Source organism: Gymnodraco acuticeps, unplaced genomic scaffold (genome assembly GCF_902827175.1).
Source record: "Gymnodraco acuticeps unplaced genomic scaffold, fGymAcu1.1, whole genome shotgun sequence".
Lineage (NCBI taxonomy): Eukaryota > Metazoa > Chordata > Actinopteri > Perciformes > Bathydraconidae > Gymnodraco > Gymnodraco acuticeps.
Genome location: NW_022991920.1, coordinates 274,547 through 299,827, shown reverse-complemented (window position 1 = coordinate 299,827; position 25,281 = coordinate 274,547). Strand labels below are relative to the sequence as shown.

The following is a 25,281-nucleotide window of genomic DNA, read 5'->3' as shown; positions in this document are numbered from 1 at the left end:
ATACGTAAATCTTCAGCATTGATCCTGAACCCTTACGTGTGCATTTAAATTACACCAAAGGAGCATTAAAATGAAGAGTTCAAAGGTGAAGTTGGACCATATGTCAAAGCGTGATTGGACAGAGGGTCAGGGCAGGGGTGAATTGATAGTCTTGTGTTCACCTCGAAATATAATTTAGTTTCCAATGTGTTGACTGTAAACACTGTCAAATAGGCTTCATCCAGTTATAGTAGGATGAGTATTGTATTAACAACCACAGTTTTCAAATGTTGTTGTTTCACTTGTTTTAGATGTGATCTCAGCATCAGAATCAGAATACCTTTATGAGTCCCACAGAGGGGAAATGTACATTGTTACAGCAGAAAAGAGCCAAAGACAGCTTAATGTTAAAAGTCAGCGGTTCTCAACCTTTTTCAACTCAGGGCCCACTTAAGAATCTAAACATTTTCAAGGGCCCACATTCAACCATAAACAATACGGAGGCTAAATAAAGTTCTCAGAGTACTTTTTATTTTAATTGTGTCCGCGGGGTCTTAAAAAGTATTAAAAGTTGTTAAATCAATTTAGTGGAAATTAAGGCTATTAAAAAGTATTAAACAGCATTTTCCAAGGTATTACATTTAGTAGCTTGTTTTCAATAAGTATATAAATGGTCCAAAGAGGTTGTATTCTACAGTCTGCCTGAATGTAATCATTGCGTAGGCAGGGCCGTATTCAGGATTTCCTAAATACCGAGGTCCAAACATGCTAGGGGAATTCGGGGGATACCCCCCGAGATTTTTGGGATTTTCATGATCTAGTTATGGTGCTTTTTAAGTCCTATGGGGGGTCACAAATTGGATAATATATCGATTTCAAACCATGTCAGTGGGCTGACAATGTCAGCATCAATTATTTTGAAAGTGTAATACATAATAAGAATCAGTTGATTGTTACTATTAATGATCTGGACATGCAGAAGAGGCTAAAATGATCACAAAACATTGTCAACATCAGTGGCGAGCCGTGACTTTTATACCTAGGCCCTCTGACCCCCACTCCTTCCCTCGAGTTATTACGTCACAGCGTATACGTATACTTCAGCGGAATATCAAAACAACGGCCCGGGGTGCAAAACGCATCAATGAAAGCGACCCTCTACCACATAAAACAGCACCTGTAGATAACCCTATTTGTGTTCTTTGAAATTGAAAAGGATATTGCATTGTGTTTGTTACTTTCGTTGCAGTTGTATGTCTTAAGTGTAATTTGGCATGCTTTTATTTTGAAGGCGAGTTAACGCTGTTGACAGGAAGTTGTTGTTGCTATGGAAACAAGAAACGTTTCACAGCGGGCGGAACTTGTCATAAAGTCCGCGATAATAACACCCACCCATTTAGCGGGAAGATATGATTGGTCAATTGTACTGTCATTTGACATTACTCTCTCGTTCAGTTACTATAGCGGGGCCCTCTGTGAATTCATAGCTGGACCGCCTGGACGTCCAACAGCTCCTCTCTTCACAGTAACTTGCAGAGACGAGCTTCTTTCATTTAACTCTTCACATTCCAACATAAACTGAATAGGCAGATTCGAAGGATTTATTTCTTTGAAAATGTTATTTTAAATACAATTAAATCAAGTTATTTTGGTAAAACTAATGAAAAATATAACTAAAAAAATATATTAAAAAATATATAATTTGTTTTAATGTTTTTAAATATTATTTTGTAGAATATCTTAGGCCCTCACAGAGGGCCCTGACGGCTAACCTACAGCCTCTCTTCCATCTTCTTGAGTCTCTCTGTCTTCTTCCTGTTCATTACTCTCTCTGTCCCTCTACGCTTTCTCTTTGTTCAATCCTCTCCCTCGTTGTTCACTTGTGTCTCCTCCTCCTTGTCGCTCCTGCCAGTGAATCAAAAGCAATTCAGCAATTTAGTTCATTTCACTTGTTTGTTTGCATTCTTTTTTTATTTAAATCTGTTTTGTTTGATTCTCAAAAGAGAACAAAGATGTAAGCAAATTGTGTTTTATACAATTGTATATTATTATGACATCATCACAAGACTATTGTTATAGACACATTACATATTTCTCTCAACAATAGAAAACAATACAATGTTATATCTTCGATGTTTTACTCAAATTGAAATAAAAGAAAAGCATTACAACGTTTGTTAAAAGGTAATCCTTCTGACATTGGATGAATGTAATTAACTGTAGCTCTCTAGCTAGTTTATTCACGCAATTTAAACCAAAGTATAGCCTATAGCTGCAATATAAGTTAGTGTGCATGTTGTCGATGTCCACTGACTAACGTAGAGAGTTCACACAGGATCTGCTGCTCATATGATGTCCTGATGAACAGAAACACAAGCAGCCCGCTGGACTCAGATCTCTAGATACCTCATCACTCCTCCGCTGCTCCGGTACAAGTCCGGGCTGCGGTGATTTGTTGATACGGTTGATACATGTCGTCTTCTTCTATTTGCTTTAATCGAGGCTACGTAGTTATGCAGCGCCCCCATGGTCAGTAAATGGAAGTACTACAAAGAACCCCGTTTAGTGTAATTATTTCACAAGTTTTGTTATACACAGCTCGGAAAATATTACCGAGGTCCGGACCTCGGTGACCTCAATGGTAGATACGGCCATGTGCGTAGGTGTGTAGTGTGATTCTGTGTAGTTTATTGATGGCATCCCGTTGGATTTGACGTCATCTGAACAGGACATCGCACGCTCACTGCTTGATAGCGCGAAGGTCCGTTTACGCCGGTTGTTAAGCAACATCATTATGGGGAAATGCAAATATGCGTCCAAATGGTTGGAAGATAAGGAGGAAGGACAATCAATACTGTATGTAGAACATTTGAGGTAAAGTGTGTCGCCAATGTAACTGGTTAGAACTCGAAGTGGCGATGAGGTCTTAAAATGTATGGAAAGGGTTTTCAAAGGTCTTACATCTGACTTCAGGATTCCTGCATATACCCTGTAATTAGAAAAGGAGCTGGCCATCAGTAACAAACAGACATTTTTATTACACGGTTTAGTTGAATACTCGATTCTGATTGGTCAATTCAGAACATGTGACACGTTGTTAATCCAGTAGTACAGACCGCTGTCAAGGACTGTAATGACCGTTGCTAAGGAGGATTAAGAAAGAAAAAGGAAAATAGGTTCAAATCTCAAAATCTTAATAATGATAATAATTTCCACACAAATCATAATGTTTTACAAATTATTTGGCGGCCCACTTGCAATGCTTTCGCGGACCACAGGTTGGGAACCGCTGACCTAAATTGCATGCATAAAAAAAAAAAATAAAGATACAAATACATTATAATAAAAAAAGTTACACAATTTACAAAAAACACATCCTGTAACAGTTCTGAGGATTTAGCAGCCAGGTATATATTGCACAGTTTTGAACGGCATACACCGGTATATATATTGCACATATTACACATAGTTGGTGGTTAACAACAAGGAGTGTGATCTTTGACTCTTAGCAGTCATTTGCAGACGTATCGGGACATTAAGGCAGAACGGATATCTCCACAGACTCGCCTTGAAGTAAGAGGAGTCACAGCAAATATAAAGAGATATGGAAGGAGGGCGACTAAGATAAGGCTCAGACCATTGAACTGGGATCTTATCTCGGTCCGGAGGCAGAAAAGCATCGACACCAGCCAGAGGGAGGGGGGGGGGCAGTGTCTGTCTGTATGTGCACAGGTAGAACTCATGTTCAGGTTCATATTTCTGCACTACTTGTACATGCTATGATGTTAAAAAAGGTATTTTTTCCATTGTAACAATCTTAGTTTATTGTTTTAGCATGCAGACATTTGCTAAAGTTGCTATGGACGTCATTAGGTTTGCACATTTTAAACATAATGGTTGGAAAAATGTGAGTTTCGACCAGACGATGACACTCAGAAATGTAAGGGATGACCCAAGTTATTTACATTTTATCCTGAGTAAAAGGTGAATGTCTTGACCAAATGTTGTTGTTTCAAATAATAAGTGAATAGTTTTGCCCTACCTTTGCTACTTGAGGATAATAAAGGAGATCATTCAAGTAATTTGGATTCATATATGGACACAAAAGATTTCTGTACCAAACTTCATGTTAATGCATCCAACAATTATTGAGATATTTCAATCTCGACCAAATTGGAAAAAAAAAAGGCTAATGATAATGTTATTGACATTTTTTTATTTATTTTCCACAAATATGTATTTAATTTAGATCATTAGTCTAGCCTGAATGCAGTTTATTATCCGGCAAGTATCTCATTTAGTTAAGCCAATTACACTGCAATGGTGTTTTGTAATTGCGGGTCGCGGGTGGAACTGCTACCCCCGCGACCCGACCACGGATAAGCGGGAGAAGATGGATGGATGGATCGATGGTGTCTTGAATAGGAAAGCTGAGGACTGTTACAGTACCATGACCACCATCCTAACTGAACTAATTACCTGCCTGCTGATTATATGGCATCCATCCAAATAAAATATATTATCTGCCAAAAGTTCTCACTCTAAGCACTGATTTAATCCAGTTTATTTTTATGTGGCACTCCCAAACAATTTAAGGGTTTTGCGCTCAAATTCATTTGATTGATTGAGTCGGCATCCATTGGCTCATTAGGCTGAAATGGAAGTAGACATTAACCTGAAATGCTAAATAAGCTGTTTAATATTTCCCCTGCGGATGTAAATTATATTTACTTTATTTAAGACGTCAAATATGTGTTAAGCGTCACTGCTGTGACAGTAGTTAATATCGAGGTCAATTTCAATTACATTAAACCGTAGTTGGCCAAGATAATTACGATTTTACAGGTTTTCTTCCCAATTTAAGGGAGATTTCTTCAGACTGTTACAACTACTGTACATGTGAGATACAGTGAGATCATATTTCATATTTTACCTTGTAAAGAAGACAGCCATTAACATTTTTGAAGTGCATAGCTGAACTTCAGGTCAGCAGTGAATGAGAATTCTCAACTACTAATAAAGCAACATCAACTGGACACAGAGATGGGACCCTGAAATAAAACCTGCTGCATATTTGGGATCATTATTTGATTACAGAACATAAATGTATATCTTTAGACTCAGTTGACTGAAATTAAACCAGTCAAACCACTGCCCATCAGAGGTATGAGAAGTACTCAGATTTGTAAGTAAATGGAGAAATACTAAATTGTAAACGTCACTGGAAAATTAAAATCAAGTATCCAACTAAGCTGTGTAATAAATGAAAATTCGGGATTAAGATTTATATAATAATGTCTCCGTCACAGATTGTAAAGTTGGTGCTGATTTTAATTACTTTGTATTCTGCTACTGGAAGTATTAACCTAACATGATATGTCAATCTTTATTTATTAGTTGAATTATATTTCGTAATATCTTATAATCTGAATCTCTGAAGCAACTGCTGTAACGCTGTAACCTGCTGTAACGCTGCAAATGTCCCCTCTGTGGGACTAATAAAGGTATTCTGATTCTGAACTCAAACAGTTTATCAAATGATTATGATCAGAGGAATCACAAACAGTAACCAGTGTGATACAGAGTTTGTGTGATAATGAGTTGTGAATCTGCGATAGTTCCAAATTGTTAAAATCTGTTTCTTCCTCTTCTACTCAACAGCTCAATAATTCACACTTAATTAAAAGTCAATAACAGCATCATCAGCCCTCTTTTTGGCCAATGGATGAAGGTCTACTACACTTTCTGTTAGGCGGAGAATTGATAAAGACTCACAAGAAACCTATTAGTGCAGCTCAAAGATCGAGAGACACAGCAGGGAGTGAAACAAACAGATTTTGTCATTAGCCTTTTCTCTTTGCCTTTATTTTCCATACTTCCATACTAATAACCTTTCAAATTAGACTAAGAAAAACATGGATATTGGGTTAAAAACGGACCAGGTCTGACCCCTCTTTTTTGTTTCTTGTCATCACTCATATAAAAGCATAAAATGACCCAAAAAGTATTTTTTAAAAACATTAAAATTAAGCTAAATCACACAAAAAGGAATGCTGACAGGTCAGTTGTTGTGATGCCACATGTCAGTACTGTCATACAACTCATGTTGCTTTTGATGGGACAATAATGTTGATTTATAATATTGTCTGCTTTTCTTCTGTTTCTCCAGACGATGAGCAGTCGTTTTTTCCCCCACGACGTCATCCTCACTGATGCCGTTCTCAGTCTGGATGAAGACTCGGTTCTCTCCACAAATGAGGTGAGTGGCTGGTGAAATGTAAACCAATTGGCACAACGTTGGCGCTTAAGGAACTGCTGAGTTGAGACACTGATGCTTACTCAACAAAATGGGGTGTCACGGCAGCAATCCCATGACACAAGGCCAACTAAACACCATTATCTGGTTTACTCAATTACTCACCAAGCAGATAAGTGAACAATTTATCATGGCTGCCTGCCTAAAAGCATTCAGGATATACAGTATATTCTTAACTGAAATGGCACTGTAAAGGTTTATGTTCTCGCAAAGAACATATTATGCACCTTAAATGCTTGCAATGGTAGCACTACTTCTGGGTATTTACAGTCTACATTTTAAACAATAGGTCTTTGAATTCAGACAGAGGGAGAAAAAAGCACGCATTCATGCATTTCCTGCTAACAACTATCAATTTAAATGCTGAATGTTACCTGTTGTTGGCCGATTTTATAACATGTTGGTAGCTTGATACTTAAGCTAACGTTAGCTCCATGTTAGCTGTTTCTAACTGACTTTTTAATGTTTGCAGTTGACTTCTGATTACATTTGTCTTGATGGCAACATACTTGATATATTTCTTATAAGATGTCTGGCGCATTACATTAACCCTTGTCGGAGTCAGGACGGCTGTTAATTTATTCCGGCAAATTACTCAGACCTACTAATTGACCTAATGGAGTCCATGTAAGTTTACTGCTTGGCTAAGATCCACCAACGTCAGCAAGATCTCACCTCTATTAACTCCTGAAGAACCAGGTTCAATTAACTGCTGTTTCAATTCAGACGACCCGCTGAATCTGTTTAAGCGATCTCGAAGGATTTTTGATATCAGTAATGAGATGTGGTCCTACCTAAGTGTGAGGGTGGCAGCTGTGCAATCTTACCTTAAGCAGCTCAGCCAGTGTTTTTATGCTCAAAACAGGATAGAAAAACCTAAAGACACCTCCTCCATACCCATATTTGTGGAAACAGGGCGTGGCCTCTGATGTGCAGGACTGGACCTGTCCAGACATATTCTATGGCTATAGCAAAAACACATTGTGGGCCTCAGTATTTTTCCATGAGTCAGGGCCCCTCCCTGTGCACAGCCAGCTGTGAGTGAAGACAAATGTCCCCCCTCTTTTATCAGTGACACCAATAAACTCTAACAGGATTCTAAACTCACTTTAACCAACCCCTTGTGTTTCTAATATACTGTGATTATAGAAAAACATAAAATATAATGCATTGTCATTGTGGGTTATACAAGAATTATATTTGATTATAATTCACTTTATTTGTAAGTATTCAACCTAATATGGAAACCTCAACACCCTACAATCTGAGTGTTATATATAATCCTAAAATGTGTTAATTAGCCTTCATGCACAAGAGAAAATAATTTGGTATTAGGACTATATGTAAACACAGTTGCTACACTGCTTACATGTACATTAATAATAATAATCCTTATATTTATTATAGCGCTTTATCAATGACTCTCAAAGCGCTTTACAAATACACATTATACATACATGTAATGGTCATCTACTGTGGACAATACCCACAGGAGCAAATTCGGGTGAAGTGTCTTGCCCAAGGTCACAACGGCCTGACGCAGTGGGGCGGGAGCGGGTTTCGAACTGGAGTTCCCCAACGCCCCCTTGATCTGATGATCAAACGCACAGACCACTGCGCCACATTGCCGTTCATAGAGTTTAAACTTTCCCAAAAAGCTTCAATATATCTGATAACTAACTTTGCAGTGTGCAGTGTGCAAATCGGCAGTAACAGAAATATACATTGTTGTACACTTGCACACATTTCTTAATTTTTTTATTTTACTTTGGTGACAACTGACTGAATGTCAAGGGATCTCAACATTTTTGAATAACTCCACCAACTAAACGCCTCTGGCAGTGTTTTTATAACCAGCTGCAGTCTGCATGGCTTTATGTCAGCGTGTGGCAAAAGGTGGTGATGTCTCAACACGGTATCGATCCTTCCTGAAATGAGGCAGTCAGTCAACGCACAATCATGAATGCCATTCATTACAAATGAATTGCCAATCATTGCAGTGGCCACTGAACTATAGGAAGAAAATGTGCTTTGCCTTTAAAGGGAACATTTCACATGCAGCAGATGAAATTAAACCAAGTAGGATGAATGGGAAGTTTAACAACGCAACGAAGTGCGACTACAGATTTAAAATACAAAACATAGGGGGGGAAATGCAATGAATTACCCTGTTAACATGATGCTCGAGACCCAGTCTTAATTACATTAAATGTGATGTGTTGTAATAGGATCGATACTGTTAAGATAATGTTGATTTGATCTAACTTAACCAGTAGGAAAGGGAAAAGGAGAGGAGAGAAAGAAGTTAGGAAGGGAAGAAAAGAAGAAAAGTGTGTGAATAAGGGAAGGAAAAGCAAACAAGGAAAAGTAAAGAGAAGAGAACATATCAGAGGAAAAAGGTGAAAATAAAAGCAGAAAAAGATAGACATCAAATGGAAATCAAGAAAAAAGGAAAGGAGACTAGCGCAGCATTGAAACGGGTATAATGAAAAACAAAGTGCTTTCAGTGTCAGGAGTTTTCCGAGAGCTATTACCTCTGTCTGTATCATTACACTGTCAAAACACAGAGCACCTCTTTGATTAAAGTCTCACTTGTTACTTACCAGAGAGGATGGGACACACGCCAGCGGTTTGTTACACTGACACTGTGTTTTAGAACAAATTAGAAAGTGAATTGTCTCAAGCATTGTGAAGAGCAGAAATAATGTTTCTATTCTCCTTTTTAATCAAAGCTTTGACATGTTGGAAGAGTTTGCCTCTTACGGATGGAAAGAAGCTAAACTTAAAAATAACACACACACTGGTATACCAGGCCAACATAAGTGCTGCACTTAAAGAGGACATTATGCAACTTTCCAGGTTCATATTTGTATGTAGTGTGTCAGGACCTCGACACAAACGGATGAACCCAAATGCACGACCCAGAGACAAAGTCTTGAATGTTACAAAATGTCATTTTAATTCCAAAGATAAGGTAATCCCTAGTGATGGCAGTTTGACACTGAAGCTTCGAACGGAGCTTCAACCCTGGACTTCCTATTTCATAGAAGCAGTGCTTCGAAGCTTGCTTCAAATCACGTGACATGTGACGTCCGAAGCAACAACTGCTTCATTTCCTGAATGAATCAGTTGACTGGTTCGCGGTCCATTCACGCGATTCAATGCACTGCCTCGTCTCGATTCTGACAGGTGACAGGTTGAAACTGTTTCAAACTTGAGTGCTTCAACACTTTATGACTGCTCTAAACAATGCTCAATGTGTGGGTTGTTGTCGTAGTTTGCGTTGTTGCTGTTGAGTTGTTGTTGGTATTGCATTTGATATCATTATAGAGCAAGCCAGGAAGAAAGATCGGTCGTTCTGGGAAACACTTCGAAATGTGGAGAAGTTGTGAACAAAAAGACAATTATCAGTAATATAAAAACAGTTCAATATTTCAAGCAATAGATAGCCCAGTGGGTCGAGCCGGCGGCCCGAATGCGGCGATGTCCTCCGCGCACCTTGTTCAACGCCCGGAATGGATGTATTTTAATCATTGCTTTTCAACTTTAATAACTGATAAAAGGCCGTCTCCTCCCAAAAAAATGTCCAGCACTCTCTAGTCTCTTCTCAATAACCCAATACACACAATTATCAATCTTTAATTGCAAATAGAACATGATATTCAGTCTTAGTGTGTGTGTGCATCGAATATGTTTCAAGGCAAAGATACGTTAAACCCACTGCAGCCTTGCACTTCGCCAGGAGAGGTCGCTGTAACTGAAGCTTCGAGAAATGAACCTATTTCCAAGTGGTTCGATGCTTCATTCAAAGCTTCATTTTGCCATCACTAGTAATCCCTCTTAACAGAGTAGGTACTGGAATAAACAAAAAGCGCTCACAAGGAGGAAAAAACTAAGCATAACAAAAAGAGAACTTAAGAAAAACTTAAGCCAACAAAATTAACAACAAAACAAAACCTGTCATGAGTGAAAGCGATCCTTTCTTAGCTGAGGCGTGGCACAACCATTCGGGGAAACAAACCAGACGAACTGACACAGGACAGGGGAGAGACAGGACTATTTAATCATGAGGTGAGTGGGAACAGGTGGAAGCAATTGGGGGCGGGGCAGACGCTGATGATGGCGGGAGAAACACACAAGGGGAGGAAGAAACAGGGTCTGAAATGAAAGACAAGAGGTGAGTACAAAATAAAACAGGAAATAGAAAACGAGACATGACAATAAACACAGAGACTGACTAGAGATAAATGACCTAAATAAACAGACATGACCAGACGTGAAAAAACATGAAATGACGGACATAATACATAAACATAACTAACACATTTGACGAGACACAACAGAGTGTCTCTACTGGGACATGTCTCCATGCTTTAATGTTCAAAAAGCTCTTTATTTTTCTCATACTGCCTGTGCTGCAGCACCTGTTTTCACCCTCTGTCTGAGACCAGAGGCCTATACTACGAAGCTGGTTCAACCTAACCTGGATATGTTTGAGTTAGCCGGTTGGCCTAATCCAAAACATACGCGCTCTCGCTAAACTGTACTACGACACGGGTTATCAAGTGGATCGCTCAAGCCAGCCGTGTCCTATCTAGTTAGGTGCGCGTTCACATGAAAGGGGTGGTATCTGGAGCATTCGACCAATCACAGACATGGAGAAGCGTACTGACAGCGCAGCGTCATACTTCCTGAATGAAAAGTCAACTTTAATATTAGACATATGAAGACGTTAAACTTTAAACATCCATGACTTAAACACTTTATCCAGGATCAAAGCCACATAGCTGCACCTGCAAGGTGAATACAGCTGGGAACAGAACAAGTGTTTGAATACATTAACAGGTTTATGATATCACTGCTAAGACACGATCTGACTTTAATTACATTTGTCTCGAGTGTTTCGTCAACTTAATGTGTTGCTTAAAATAATACTTATGCATACAGTATGTGACACTGTGAGTGTTGCACAGCCAGATACGGCTCAGCTGACTCAGATAAGGAAATATGCGATACATTATGATGTGATATGATGTGATATGAATGATAATGGGACACATCGACGTCTGCACTCACAGTGCCGCTGACTGTAGGCTACGTAATGTTACTTTGATCCGGTTACTTATGTTGTGGCAGATATTTAATTAAGCTTTCTTAACATAATAGTATAATAGTTATAATAGTCAGATCGCTCTGAAGATGGGAGGTGATATTCTATTCATTTTCACGTTCACACAGTCGGTGATTTTGGCCGACCGTCTTTCCTGCTACGGCAGTTTAAACTGTATTTCCTCCGCACACTGAGCTCTGATTGGTCAGCAGGCGTCATGGTGCTTTCGCTGAGTTGATCTCTTATCCTGGAACCTATCCTGCTTCGGAGCACAGGCTAGGTTCCAAGATAAGTCACCATGGAGATCTACCCCGCTAAAAAGTTAACCAGCTTCGTAGTACCGGAAATCCCAGAAGTTATCTTGCTAAACGAAAATCGTGCTTCGTAGTATACCCCCCAGGTGTCGTGATGCGTAAATACAAGAATTAAAAACAGAGAAGTAGAAAAATATTAAAAATAATAAAAAATATAGTAAAATATAACAGTATATTTACATTGCAATGGAATGGAATAAGAAGGAATACAATATGGAATACAATTCGGCAGGAATACAAAATAGTGTGTGCATTAATGTTAGGTTGTTGTCAAATTGTTTATCTACCAAATATTTGTAACCTTTCTACTCTATGTACTGAATTAATCTTCAAGCAAGACTCAGTATCTATGTTCTTACCTTACCATTATTGATTAGTAATTCAACCACTTTTAAAAATCTTTAATCGCTGTCTTTTATACGATTTCCACATTTGCATTGACACGGATGAGAAACACATAACCCAGAATGAACCTCGATACAAATGATCAGAAACAGCTCATTCGTGATGCTAAATGTGTGACTCTGAATTTAAAAGTCATTAGAAGTGGCGACCTGGTTTCTTCCCAGCTTGTCTGCGAGTAAAAGATGCGATCCATAATGGATTGTGATGGCCAATGAGCCCAAGAGATCCAATATATCTTTAAACTCTGAGATGTTTTATTGATGGGGAGCGAGTTCTACGCTGCCGGGATCACAATTACACTTTATGGCAACGCAATTTGTGGCACGAGCGAGTTTGTACAACTAAACTTTTATGGGCTCACGGCTTGTTTTATGAAACGACAGGAAGAAGAAGATGTTAGACAGAGAGGGAGGGAGAGGAATCGTGAAGGGGAAGTGGAGGGAATATTTTGCTGCTCACTAACCCGTTCCTCTAATTGCCCTTTTAAACATGGTGAGGGGATTTATTGAATGGAGATGAAATATGTCAAGTGAGGGAAAATGTGCAAGAGGGAACATTACACTTTTAATAGGACTTTTCATATTACAATACATCAATGGAAGAATGGTTGTGCCAATTCCATAATTACATTGTTTCAGCTCATTAAATGTATGATTATTCCATGAAGAGAGATTAGAGGAGGGAATACGGCGGAGAAAACCTGACGAAGCTTTTGTCTCTGATTGGGCGGCCATGCGTGGTGCTGCTTTATGCCCTTTGGAAGACATTTCCAATACGGTGGATATGGAAAAAATTATTCGACAGAAATGGCTCAATTGTAATCCTCTTTCATTTAAGAGCTGAGGATTTTGGCAGCATTGGTGTAGGACGTGTTTACTATTATATTCTGATGCTCTTGGTTTAATATTACTGTTGCTTTAACATGTATGTTGTACACATTAGATCAGGTTAATGAGGATGTATTTTCCACCTGATCCAAGTGTACAGAAGGCAGCAGGGCTCGACAGTAACGGTTGCCAGGTTGCCATTGGCAACCGTTCAGAAAGAATGTCAACCACTTCTTGGCCTCTAGTTTTTAACATAGAGAAATAAGGACAGCAAACAGCTAAATGTGCACCCCAAAAGAGATAAATGTTATTATTTGTTGTATTAAGAGTGATATTTAATTATTGTTGTGACCAGTTGGAACCTGATACTTAAGTTGCACGTGCATTGGTGTGATTACGGAGACAGAAAGCGATGCACGTTTACTCGCGTGTGTTTGTTTTACAAAAAATGGCGACGCAAATTAAGTTGTTTGACTGTGCGGTACAAAGTTCTGCCAACCCGTCAACATCTCAAACGAATGTTCAAAGTGATTCAACTGATAAAGCGCAAGGTGAACCCGAACGAAAAGCAAAGAGGAAATGTGTAAAGTCTTGGGAGGCGAAATATATGGCGTTATTTTTTGGTGGTGGGGGCAGGCGAGTAGCAGCAACATGAAACACAGCAGGAACATGAATGTAGCAGCAGCAAGTGAACACAGCAGTGGCAGCAGCATAGAGAGGCAGAGGCAGGAAGACCTGGCAGCTTAAATAGAGCGGCAGGTTTAGGAGAATGTGTTTGGTTGGTTGTAAGAGGGACGAGACGCGTCACGTGTTAATGTATCATTGGTGCTCCAGTTGACTGCCTGAATGAGCTCGCAGGCTTCTCCCCATTTTGGCAAACAAAAGCCACTTTTAACAGCTAGCGTTGAGCCCTGGGCAGTAAAGACTTGATTCATGCAAGTACAAATTAAAAGTATTAATTTAGCGTCGAGAAGCATGAAGAGTTTCACCCTGAATCTCAGGGATGGGCAAATGGCGGCCCGCGGGCCGCATGCGGTCCCCACGCGGTCCCCACCTCCTCTTTTTGCGGCCCTCAGATTAAATTATAAACAACGTAATTAATAAAAAAAATATTTTAAAAAAATATTATTTTTTTTGTACTTGTAGTACTGATACCGTCCACTAGACTCCTAGTTACGTCGCGAGCTGCGTAGATGATTTCAAATACCGCGAAATAATCTGTGACGCATTTGTGTGTATTGTGTTTGTTTCCCGGGGAAACCCTCACAAGAAACACCAGCTGTTGTTATGCCTGCTGTGACGTTAAGTTGCCTCTTGTAATTATGCCTTTACAAGCTTAAAAGTTGTATTTATCATCTGAATTTGGCGAAACAAGTTTAATATTCTTAAAACCAAGACTTTGTTTATTTGAAATCAGATGAAAACAAACAGTCACGGACCCTGCTGTGTTATCTATGATTAATATACGCTTTTCATTCACAATGTCAGCGGGAGGGAGGGGGAGCGGCGCTGAGGAACAGCAGAGTGCGGGCTCACAGGTGTCTGTGTTGACATTCCCCTTATTGTGGAACAAGGGGAATGCAGAGACAGGCTACAAGTGTTTTAGGTTCAAGTTAGACAACTAATGTCTGGGTTAGTGTTCATGACTTCATGTGTATGTCATCTAATGGTTAATCTCAATACACACACATTTTCCGTGCTTTCCAATAGTTTAAAATAGTTTTATTCCACTGTTTAATAACCTGTTCAATAAAAACCACTTGTAAAAATGAAATAAAATGTCTGTGAACTGATATTTGTTTAGTGAGCTTATTAGAGGATGTTCCCTTTGATTGTAAAATGTCAATGAAGATGTGAGACTTAGTATATTTGTTAATAATTACATACAACACATGGAATTTTTGTGTGTGTGTGTTCCAAGTGAATCTGCGGCCCCCTGGTGGCCAGTACATCAATGATGTGGCCCCCACCACCATCCAAGTTGCCCATCCCTGGTATAGACGATACAAAGGAATTCAAATCACAAGTCACAAAAAGAGCCAAAAACAAGCGATGAAGTAATTCTAGAGAAACAGAAGAGTTTTTTGACAGTTTTCTGTATAAATGTGAGAGAACACTTCAGACCACACACCACAGAGAGGAACATTTCTAACAAACAATGATGTTGTTGTGGCCACGGTGAGGCCCTTAAACCCCAGCTGGTTATCCTGAACCACACGGAGAAAGCTCTGAGAAACCTCAGCTCTCAGAACCTGCAGGACACCGGCTCAGTTTAAGACACATGTTCTTCTCATTGATCACCCTGAATCAGATAAAAGATGACAGTGAAAACACCCCGGTGGCATTGCTTCACATGGAGCAAAAATAATGAAGGTATCAAAAACAGATTGAAAACACAACTTGGTAGAACACACTGGAGAAAGACCACATACTGAGGTGGGAGGCGGGGGCTTTAAAACGTGATGTAGCTTCTTTTCATCTGATAACATCGGACATCTTAAACCCAAATGTCGGGAGAGATTTGTCACAGATCTATTGCTGGATTGACCCTCTGCTCCCCGGATCAATGCTGGCCTTGTAGAATCTATTAGTATGTATGACGCACACACACACGCTCGCACACACACATGATCGCACACACACACAGACACACACACACACACACACAGACCGTCCAACTTTCGGTCCTCGTTTGAATTCTTCAGCTGTATCAAGCCTCTCTTTTAAACCGTAATTAAGACAGACAAATTACAACTGCACACGCACGCACACACACACACACACACACACACACACACACACACACACACACACACACACACACACACACACACACACTAACACACTGACGCATGCCATTTCACATTATAAAGAACCTTTTCATCTCTGAAGGCTAAATTATATTTGCATGATATCATTAATCCTTTCAACACAACTTTGGAGACATCTGACACATTACACACACACACACACACACACACACACACACACACACACACACACACACACACACACACACACACACACACACTCAGGGTCCACACTTAGAATGGCAGCTCCAACCTGTCTCTCGGCTTAGCGCTGGCGCTTTACAGTAATTGCTCACGCGATTCATGACAGAAGCCGCAAGGTATCGCTAAAGAACATCCACTTCCTGCGCCCCCCCCCCCCCCCCCCCTCCTCTACCTCCACCAGTCTGGTAATACATGTTCTCCCCCGTCTCTCGAGGGTAGTGTGTGTTTGTGTGTGTATTACCTTGTGTTTCATGAGGGGCTTATCCCCTTATTCTTAGGTGTGTCTGCTTGTCTCAGTGGAGTTTTTGAATTCTAAAGAGGATCCTTCTCAGTTGATCAAACTTCTTCAAGGACACCAGGTGCTCAGGTAGAGAGACCAATGGAAGGATGAAGACTAAGCTTCTCCAGAAACGATGAACACCTTCTTCATGTGTTTAGTAAAAGTCACTTATATCTAATCTCGTTCATTACACTTCCTGTTTTATTTTTGAAATGACCAATCCCATCTCGTTTAGAGCCCTTGACTTCCTGCCATGTTGTTGTCCGCCCCAACTCTTGATTGGTGTCCCATTAACTCTTTTATAAATAGTCCTCGTCTCCCTTTTTCCTGTGCCAGTTTGTCTTGAGAGCAAGCCACATTTTTAAAATTATGTTTGTACCACGAACCACGTTTATTTAGTCTTATATTTGACCGTATTCATGGCTAAGTGTTTTCCTCCTGTAGTACTTAGTTTCCTCAATTGAGTATAGATTGAAGTTTTTATACTTTTGTGTCGAGTCACAGCATTTGAGTCCCAGTCATTGGGTGTTTCTCAATCGCGAGTACGCTTGTTTGGTAGCACATGTCTGCCAAGCATCTTGCTTCAGAAGCAGGTGTGCGTCATATGAGAGGCCCCGCCTTCCATTTTCCACCACAGATTTGGGGAAATTGGTCCGTGCGCAAAGCATTGTGGGGATTTTAAGACCGCGGAGTCTACACATGTGCAGCCTCGAAATTTCTCCGAACGAAGTACGCCGGGCTCGGTAGAATTCCAAGTATGCTGGAGATTGGAACAGTCCTTCGGCGGCACTCGATGACGTAGTGTGCTTGAAATAGTGGCTCTGGAGCAGCCTTCCTCGACATTGAGAAACACCCATTGTGTCCTGCTCACAGCTCAGTGCTTGTACTGAAGGTGCTTTTTGACCTAATGCAAGTGGAATTGTAGAAGCAGCCTTTAAAGTCAATACAAATACATGGATCTGCTCTGAGTGGCAAAAACTAAGGAATTTAAATGTTTCGGATTTAGTCTGTTGGGGTATCTTGTTTTTCTGACTCAGATTTAGATTTTGAAAAGATTTTTTAAGTATTAGTAGTTATATGAGGTCAGGCTCATTCAGGTTCAGAGTGAGGATAACAGTTTTGACTTCATACAGTTTAAAGGGAATCTGTTTAAGATACTAAAGGGAGATTTAAAGGAAGACTTTCTCAGGTGGGTGGGAAGCTGCCAACAAAACTGCAATGCCATTTGAAGTGCTTTATGTCAGGCTGTGAAGCGGCGGAGAGGTTCTGACGGCAGCTTTGCAGGCTTAACGACAGAAGACAGCTTTTCTGAAATCTGAATGATATCGGTTTATATTTTCTGCAAGGCTGAAGTATGTTTTGTATATTTTCAATAAGCTGTCCTAACATTCCTTCTCTCTTTTCCTTTCCTTTTGTTCGTACCCTATCTCCTCCTCCTCCTTTTTCTCCATCTTTTTTGCCTCATATGTTAATTTCTCGTACAATATCACCCTCTTTATGTTCTGTATTTCTGCTCCCACAGGTGGATTTCGCATTTAGAGTATGGCAAAGCTTTCCGGAGCGTATCGTTGGTTATCCGGCGAGAAGCCACTACTGGATGGTTCCAGATCCCGCTGGGGCTACACCTCCAAATGGACCAATGATTACTCCATGGTGCTCACGGGGGCCGCTTTCTACCACAGGTACACAATACACATGTTCTCCTGCTGAGAGACAGCTGCTTTTGATCATTCATTAAAAAAGTAAACATGAGGTCATTATTCAAGACTTTAATTTAACACTTCATTTCAGAGGGTGAATCCAATGAACTACATTTATATGTTTAAATTATTTGCTTTTTCGATGCAGAAATAAGCTCACATGTGATTCACAATTCAAAGAATACATTGCAGAATATATCACAGCCATAACCTGCCGCGTCCCAAGGTCAGACTTGCAATATACATTGTGCTTATATTAATAAAGCGCAAATAAAAAGCCATAACATTTAGCAGCTGAGTTTAGGTCTGATCTCAATAATACTTGTTGGAAAGTATACATGTTGTCATAGCGCCAAGAACACAGTAGGGATACAAAGCCAGAGAGAAAAATCTAGAGGTCATGACCAATATGGTGCAGAGGCATTCCTCAAAACATATGGCAGGAAATGTAAATGGCTAAATGGAATCTGAATCAATATGGCAGTCTTTCAGTGTGCTTAGTTAATTCTCTGTAGTTGCTAATAACTAAACTAAGTAACTAAAAGTAGCCCAGGTTTTTGTAAATTTCACTATTTTTGCAACATAATGCAAATCAGGGAAAAAACGAGTCAGAGAGTGAAGAGGAAAAGTGAAAAATGACTGTGTGTGTGTGTGTGTGTGTGTGTGTGTGTGTGTGTGTGTGTGTGTGTGTGTGTGTGTGTGTGTGTGTGTGTGTGTGTGTGTGTGTGTGTGTGTGTGTGTGTGTGTGTGTGTGTGTGTGTGTGTGTGTGTGTGTGTGTGTGTGTGTGTGTGGTGTGTGTGTGTGTGTGTGTGTGTGTGTGTGTGTGTGTGTGTGTGGTGTGTGTGTGTGTGTGTTGTGTGTGTGTGTGTGTGTGTGTGTGTGTGTGAGAGAGCGGGGGACAGCAGACCTTGGCAGAGAGGAAACCGTTGACAGTGATCTAGTGCTCAAACACTGCTGAGAGTGCAGCACAACAGCCAGAACAGAACGGAAGCTTTTGTAAAAGAACTAAATAGACAGTTAACCTCATCTGTCTTATTCCCTTTACGTGTGTGTGTGTGTGTGTGTGTGTGTGTGTGTGTGTGTGTGTGTGTGTGTGTGTGGTGTGTGTGTGTGTGTGTGTGTGTTGTGTGTGTGTGTGTGTGTGTGTGTGTGGTGTGTGTGGTGTGTGTGTGGTGTGTGTGTGTGTGTGGTGTGTGTGTGGTGTGTGTGTGTGTGGTGTGTGGTGTGTGTGTGTGTGTGTGTGTGTGTGTGTGTGTGTGTGTGTGTGTGTGTGTGTGTGTGTGTGTGTGTGTGTGTGGTGTGTGTGGTGTGTGTGTGTGTGTCAGATCCTCCCACTACCCTGTTCACACACTACGTCCCCACCAGCCTGCTGACCATGGTGGACCGCATGGCGAACTGCGAAGACATCCTGATGAACTTCCTGGTTTCAGCTGTTACCAAGCAACCGCCAATCAAAGTCACTCAGAAGAAGCAGTACAAGGAAACCATGATGAGCCAGGTACAGCTTTTCTCCATCCATTAATTCCATTCTTATCCACCTTCAATATGTTAGGTAAGCCTGGAGTAAATGTAATTTGAAGAAGACACAAAAGTCCAGTTTGAAGAATGATTTTTGTGACCTAAAAAAGCAACGTTTTTGTTCACAACTCAAGTATTCCAATGCTAACCAGGACAATTTCACACAAATATCAAAAGGAGTAAATTGATGAAATAATGACATTGTGGACACTGGATAGACGTGATTGTTTACTGCAACCTAACTGGTTGACACGCAACCTGGAGGCGTTTTTTATTATCTGAAACCAGCTCGTTCACATACATTTTTCCTTCCTATTGTTGTTGTTTTCCCTCTCTGTCTTTTGCTCGCAAATGTATTTGTCTTACGATATTCAGTGGAATAGTATTAAACATCAGCAGGAACATGTATCATGCTTCATCCTAGAGTGCACAAGATAAACAAAATGGACATGATACTTTATCCAAACACTGCTACACAGCACTAGTGGTTTAAAACGTCCAATAGGTACCTTAAAGAGCGCCTCATGGTGGTTTTAATATGTTTTACCTTCCTTTTTACTAATATGAAAGAGGATGAATGAGATTCACCTCCTCATGTTGAATGAATAGTGGAGAAGCTTCAGGCTACAAACAGCCCTGACCTTCTCTCTGCCAGATCCATATATATATGTGCATGTTGTGTGTGTGCGTGTGTGTTTGAAAGTGTGTGTGTATGCTTGGTGTGGCCAGCCCTATGTCAGCGTCTGATTGATGGCCTGACCACCGGCAGGACGATGACTCGGCAGTTTGGACTCAGTGATTAATGTCTTAATTGTGAAGGCAGCACGGCAGACCTAGATTTACTCCGTCTCTCTTTTCCACTCCCACTTTCTTTCTTTCTTTCTTTTGGATGTCAATTCAATACATCTTGAAAAAGGTGGAATAAACGTTTTCTAACATTTAACATGGACACACAAATTCAACCTAAACACCCCTCGTCCCCTCGTCCCCTTTCTTAACCCAGTAAAAGGACAAACATTTAAAAAAGGACAAGAAAAACAACAGAAATCCGACAAGCAATTTATTTTTGACGTACTATTTTGCAGGATATTGCTGAATGTTACTGCCTGCCAAGTAAAGTAAAGCAATAGGTTAGGAACCATACACCATCATATGCTATAAAGCAACAGTAGTAATGCCGGTTATGTTTTGGCCGATCATGTTTTATTCATTTGGTTTTCAAGGGCATTTTCATGTTTCAAATTGCCGTAGCTTTTCTTCAACTCAATATTTGTGTAGCTTCATTATTCCACCTGACCCTGTGTACCTCCTCCTCCACACGGGATGAATCTGCTCCACGCCCCTGTGCCACCGCTTATAAAAGGGTCTGCTGCCCTCCACTGCCCCCTCTCAAACTCATCTCCCAGCAGCCTCTTGGGGACCCAGCCCCTCCCTCCTTGCTGTCCATATCAGATATCAGCAGCGGGAGACGATAGCATCACGGAGTCGTCCAGCTGATATGCAGAAAGCTTCAAATGCTGACACACCTGACGGGAAACAACCGCACCGTTCCAATATCTGCAGTGAATGATCGATCATATCTCAGTGACCTCCTGAAACTTACTGGAACTTTTCATTGAACTTCTGGCCGATCCAGATTGGAGGACAGATTCAGATTTAGAGCTGATGAAGGACTACAATGACGGGCCGATGCATTAGATGTACTCCAGTTTCACAAAGCTCAAATGTTCAAATAAAGATGCAGTCAGTGACATACATTTCAAATATAGTGATCTCCTCGCAGTCTGCTAGCTCTCCGTTGTGTGTGCGCTAAAGAAAGTGTTCAAACAAGACAGATGGCTACATCTGGGGGAGAATATTTCTTAGTGTTGAATTTAAACATCAGCAATCTTTCAATCGCTAACCAACAACAATGAATAATAATTCATTTATATTGCACTTTTCAAAAACAGTGCTTTACAAAGACATACAAAAAGAGCAATTATCTAATAATAATAATAATGGTTTACTTGAATACTCGATTCTGATTGGTCAATTCGTACATTCCAGAGGCTGTTCATTTTCGTAACAGACTGCTGCTAAGGAGAACAGACCGTTGCTAAGGGACTATGTGCTGTCGATTTAACGTCAGCTGTGTGAAAACTAACAAACATACATTTTCTCTTTTAGAAAACACCATGGAATACTTTTTGAATATGAATTGTTTTATTTCTTAAGAGCCAGAAACTTTGGAATAGTTTAATTAAAAAACAACACCAACAGGGTGATCAGGATCCCAACACGAAGCACTGCACTTCAATCAATTTGAATTAATAGTATCACGACAAGGGATACATGAGGTAAACAAATAGTAAACTTGAAGAACAACAGATTCAATGCTTCTCGTTTTTTTAGGAAAGGAAAGGCAAGTTTATTAATATAGCACCTTTCAACACAAGGCAATTCAAGGTGCTTTACAAAAATGAAGGCATTTAAAAACAGTCATTAAAAAGAAAAGATAATAAGATAAACATCAAAAGAAAAAACACATGAATAAAAAGTTACAGTGCAGTTTAAGATGTGAATAGTTCACACAGAAGTTCCACTTGACTGATGCCTTTCTTTAAGGTTTCTCCGAACATGAGCTGTGTACGCTTGTGGCACATACGTCCCGAGAGAGAGATTTGAAAGCAGTACGACAGCTGATCAAATTTGTAAGGCCATGTCTCGAGGTGTTCATCCCTCCTCTCACCAAGGACTCTCTGTCCTTCTGTTTCTGGATAAAGGAAGGTGACATGCTGTCCAATAAGCAGCAAACAACGACAAGAGACCGTTGTGCAATTTGCGATCAGCCGCAACATTTTTCACTCTGCAAAAAATGTAATGGCCGTACTGACAGAGTGAGTTACACGTCCTGCTAGCTGGAGCCAGAAAGTGCCAAAGCAAGCAGCAACACTTTGTGAAACTTCAGCGTTTGACTTTCTGTTCTGCTGTTTTGCTGAAGTGTCCACAACTACTCCCGCAGAGTGAAACAGCTGCTCAGGTCCACCGGCCCTGTCAGCGTGATGAACCTGGGCTCCCCGGAGAAGCAGGTGGTGAAAACAAATAGCAGGAGCTACAGTACGTGTTACTATGAGCTACACCTCCTGCCACGCTCAGACAAGCTGTCCAGGATAAGGAGCTGCTGCACCAGCATGGAGGCACTCCTCTACGACCCTGAAACATCACAAATCTCTGTCTTTGCAAGAGGGCTGTCATCAGTCCTCTCAACGCTGAAAGAATTTTTGGACGGACACTCTAATGTTAAATCTGAATTTTCTTTAAAATAAAAACATCTATATTGATTCTGACTTTTCTACATCCAACTCACAGGTTTATCATTACTTTGAGAACAAAGATTATTAATGTAACCCTTTTAGAAGATATGGTCATTTGTTCTGGGAATGTCATTTTCGAGCCTGAGACCTGAAAAACAGGCTCCGGGCTAAACTGGTTAAATTAGTCGTACCTCTACATTGAACAAAGTAATTATTGGCATGAAATGATGTTCAATCCAGCAAGTTAAAATAGCAGGGTGGAGAAATAAGTCTGCTAGCATGTTCTGCTGCAAAATAGCTTATCAGCTTTAGGCCTTTTATGGGCTGACCAGGCCTTTATGACGTGTTAAAGCATTCCTTATTATCCTACTGTTCCTTCTTGCGCTGCCTCGTACATTTTTACTTTCTTACACCTGATGGTCCGTTAAGTAACATTTGGATGTCTTGTTTCTTTTTAATGTCATGATTGGGTACACACACATGATGATCACCATTATCCCATATAAGTAATGTGTGCATATGTATAAATGTGTCTGTTGATTGTATATATATAGGATATACATATTTTTATACATATTTGTATTTTTGTATTCGGGATTGTGGGAAAGGGTATTTCGATCTCTCTGTCTGTACACACAAACTGAAAGATTGACAATAAAGTTGACTTTGACTGCTAAATCTGTTTTGCTGAATTCCTCTGGTTAACACTCACCCTCTCCCTCTCTGTGTCTCTGAACGCAGGGCTCCAAGTCGTCTCGCTGGGCCGACCCGGACCACTTCGCCCAGCGGCAGACCTGCATGAACGCCTTCTCTCACTGGCTGGGTTTCATGCCCCTGGTGCACTCCCAGATGAGGCTGGACCCTGTGTTGTTCAGGGACCAGGTCTCCATTCTGAGGAAGAAATACAGAGACATCGAGAGGCTGTGAATGCACCACGATAGCCTGCACACCAAATCATTGTGTGTGTCCGAGAAGTCGTGACAGGACTACAAGCACTGAATGTGAACATTTGTGAGGCTGTGAAGAAAAAACTCACACGTGGACACTGGACATTAAAGTGATGAAACACTACGATACGCCTAAGGCATTTAAATGCGTATTTCTATGAATAAAAAAACACAGATTCTATATGCGTGGTAACAGCGAGTGACTGTGATTACCCGCCATCTGTGAGAAAAATACAAATGCATGGATACACATGCAACGAAGACCTGGACACATTCAATTAGACCACAGAGATACAGTGTGTGTTGCATGGTTTGAACAAACTGTACAAGGACCTGAAAAACGTTGTGTTTGAAAAAAAATAAGAAATTCTCAGAGATATGTTTATTGTGGAAGTTGTACTGTATAGTATACAGTATAATGTGAAGAGATGTATGGGTAATATATTGTATGCATAAAGTCGCACTCTGGGGTTGTGTGTGTGTACAGTAAAGACACATTGTGGACAAACCGGACACATTGTAGTTTTATGGGTGGGACCACGTGACAGCTGCTATAAAACACCCCAAGCAATGGCTATATGCCTCTTGTATACTATTGTAGATTTTCAACAGCCGTTCCTGTGTGTAAGAAGCATTTAAAACATGAATAAAGAGATGTTATGTTATGAGACAAGAGGCTAGATCTCAACAGAAGTTCTTGCTTCCTTTCATACTTTGTTTCTTAGATTTGATCCAAAATCAACCCTTGAAAGCATCACCATGAAAATGTCAACTATATATCCATAGTAAAAAAGTGATACATCTAGTAAGTATACACAGAAGTATAATTAAAAAAAATCCTCAGCAACAGCCTCCGACAGCTGGCGATAGTCGAGACTTGAGCCGTAATGCTATGAAAAGTGATTTGCCAGCCGGCTGATTAAACACCACACGTTGCTGGAATACATCAGGGACGAGAATGTAAAATGTTTGAGTGGAGAATATTTAACTTAAGCCTATTGATCAAGTGTTGATGAAGTATATCTATAGATCCATGAAGTTCCCTGTGTCTTTTATGACTTGCAAATGTATCTTGTAAATTGAAACAGAAGATATGATTGATTCTTGGCTCAATTGTTACGCGATCCAAACATGTTTTGTATCTCGATGTTGACACCTGTTCATTTGTTCCCGAAATATTGTCCCATGGGGTGTAATGGGAGCGGAGGAGCAAACTGCTGAGGAGAGGTTCCTGAAAGTCAGTTGTGGAGTTGTTAAAAGCAGAAACTCAGGTAGGTTAGGATCTATTGCTCATTAACCAGCTGCTCACTCATGTGTTGTGCCAATATCCATCCTGCAAGGGTCATTTTCCCACAGAGGAAAGGTAACAAGGTCCCTCCTTGGCTTTCTACCTAGAACCCTGACAGCCAAGCTGAAACTCTGCAAGAAGTTCAACATCCCTGCAATGGTAGGTTTCTGTTTGGTTCTGCGTGTTGTTGACAATTCTTTCAACCTTTCCGTTGCATTCACGGCAAGAATATGTAACATTCATATGAAGGAAATATGAATTGCATCATCCTGTCTGAGGTCAGTGT

General features: G+C 40.4%; 1 protein-coding gene across 1 annotated transcript in view; it reads left to right on the top strand.

Annotated features, from left to right (window-relative positions):
* The window catches only part of LOC117535645 (exostosin-1), a 291,078-nt gene extending 266,722 nt beyond the window's left edge, over window positions 1–24,356 (top strand). Inside the window, 5 exon segments of the mRNA XM_034200183.1 lie at window positions 6,149–6,238; window positions 17,768–17,840; window positions 17,843–17,939; window positions 19,285–19,444; window positions 23,502–24,356. Of these exon segments, the coding sequence (XP_034056074.1) occupies window positions 6,149–6,238; window positions 17,768–17,840; window positions 17,843–17,939; window positions 19,285–19,444; window positions 23,502–23,687 (606 nt within the window). The 3' untranslated portion in view covers window positions 23,688–24,356.
* The last annotated feature ends 925 nt before the right edge of the window (window positions 24,357–25,281 follow it).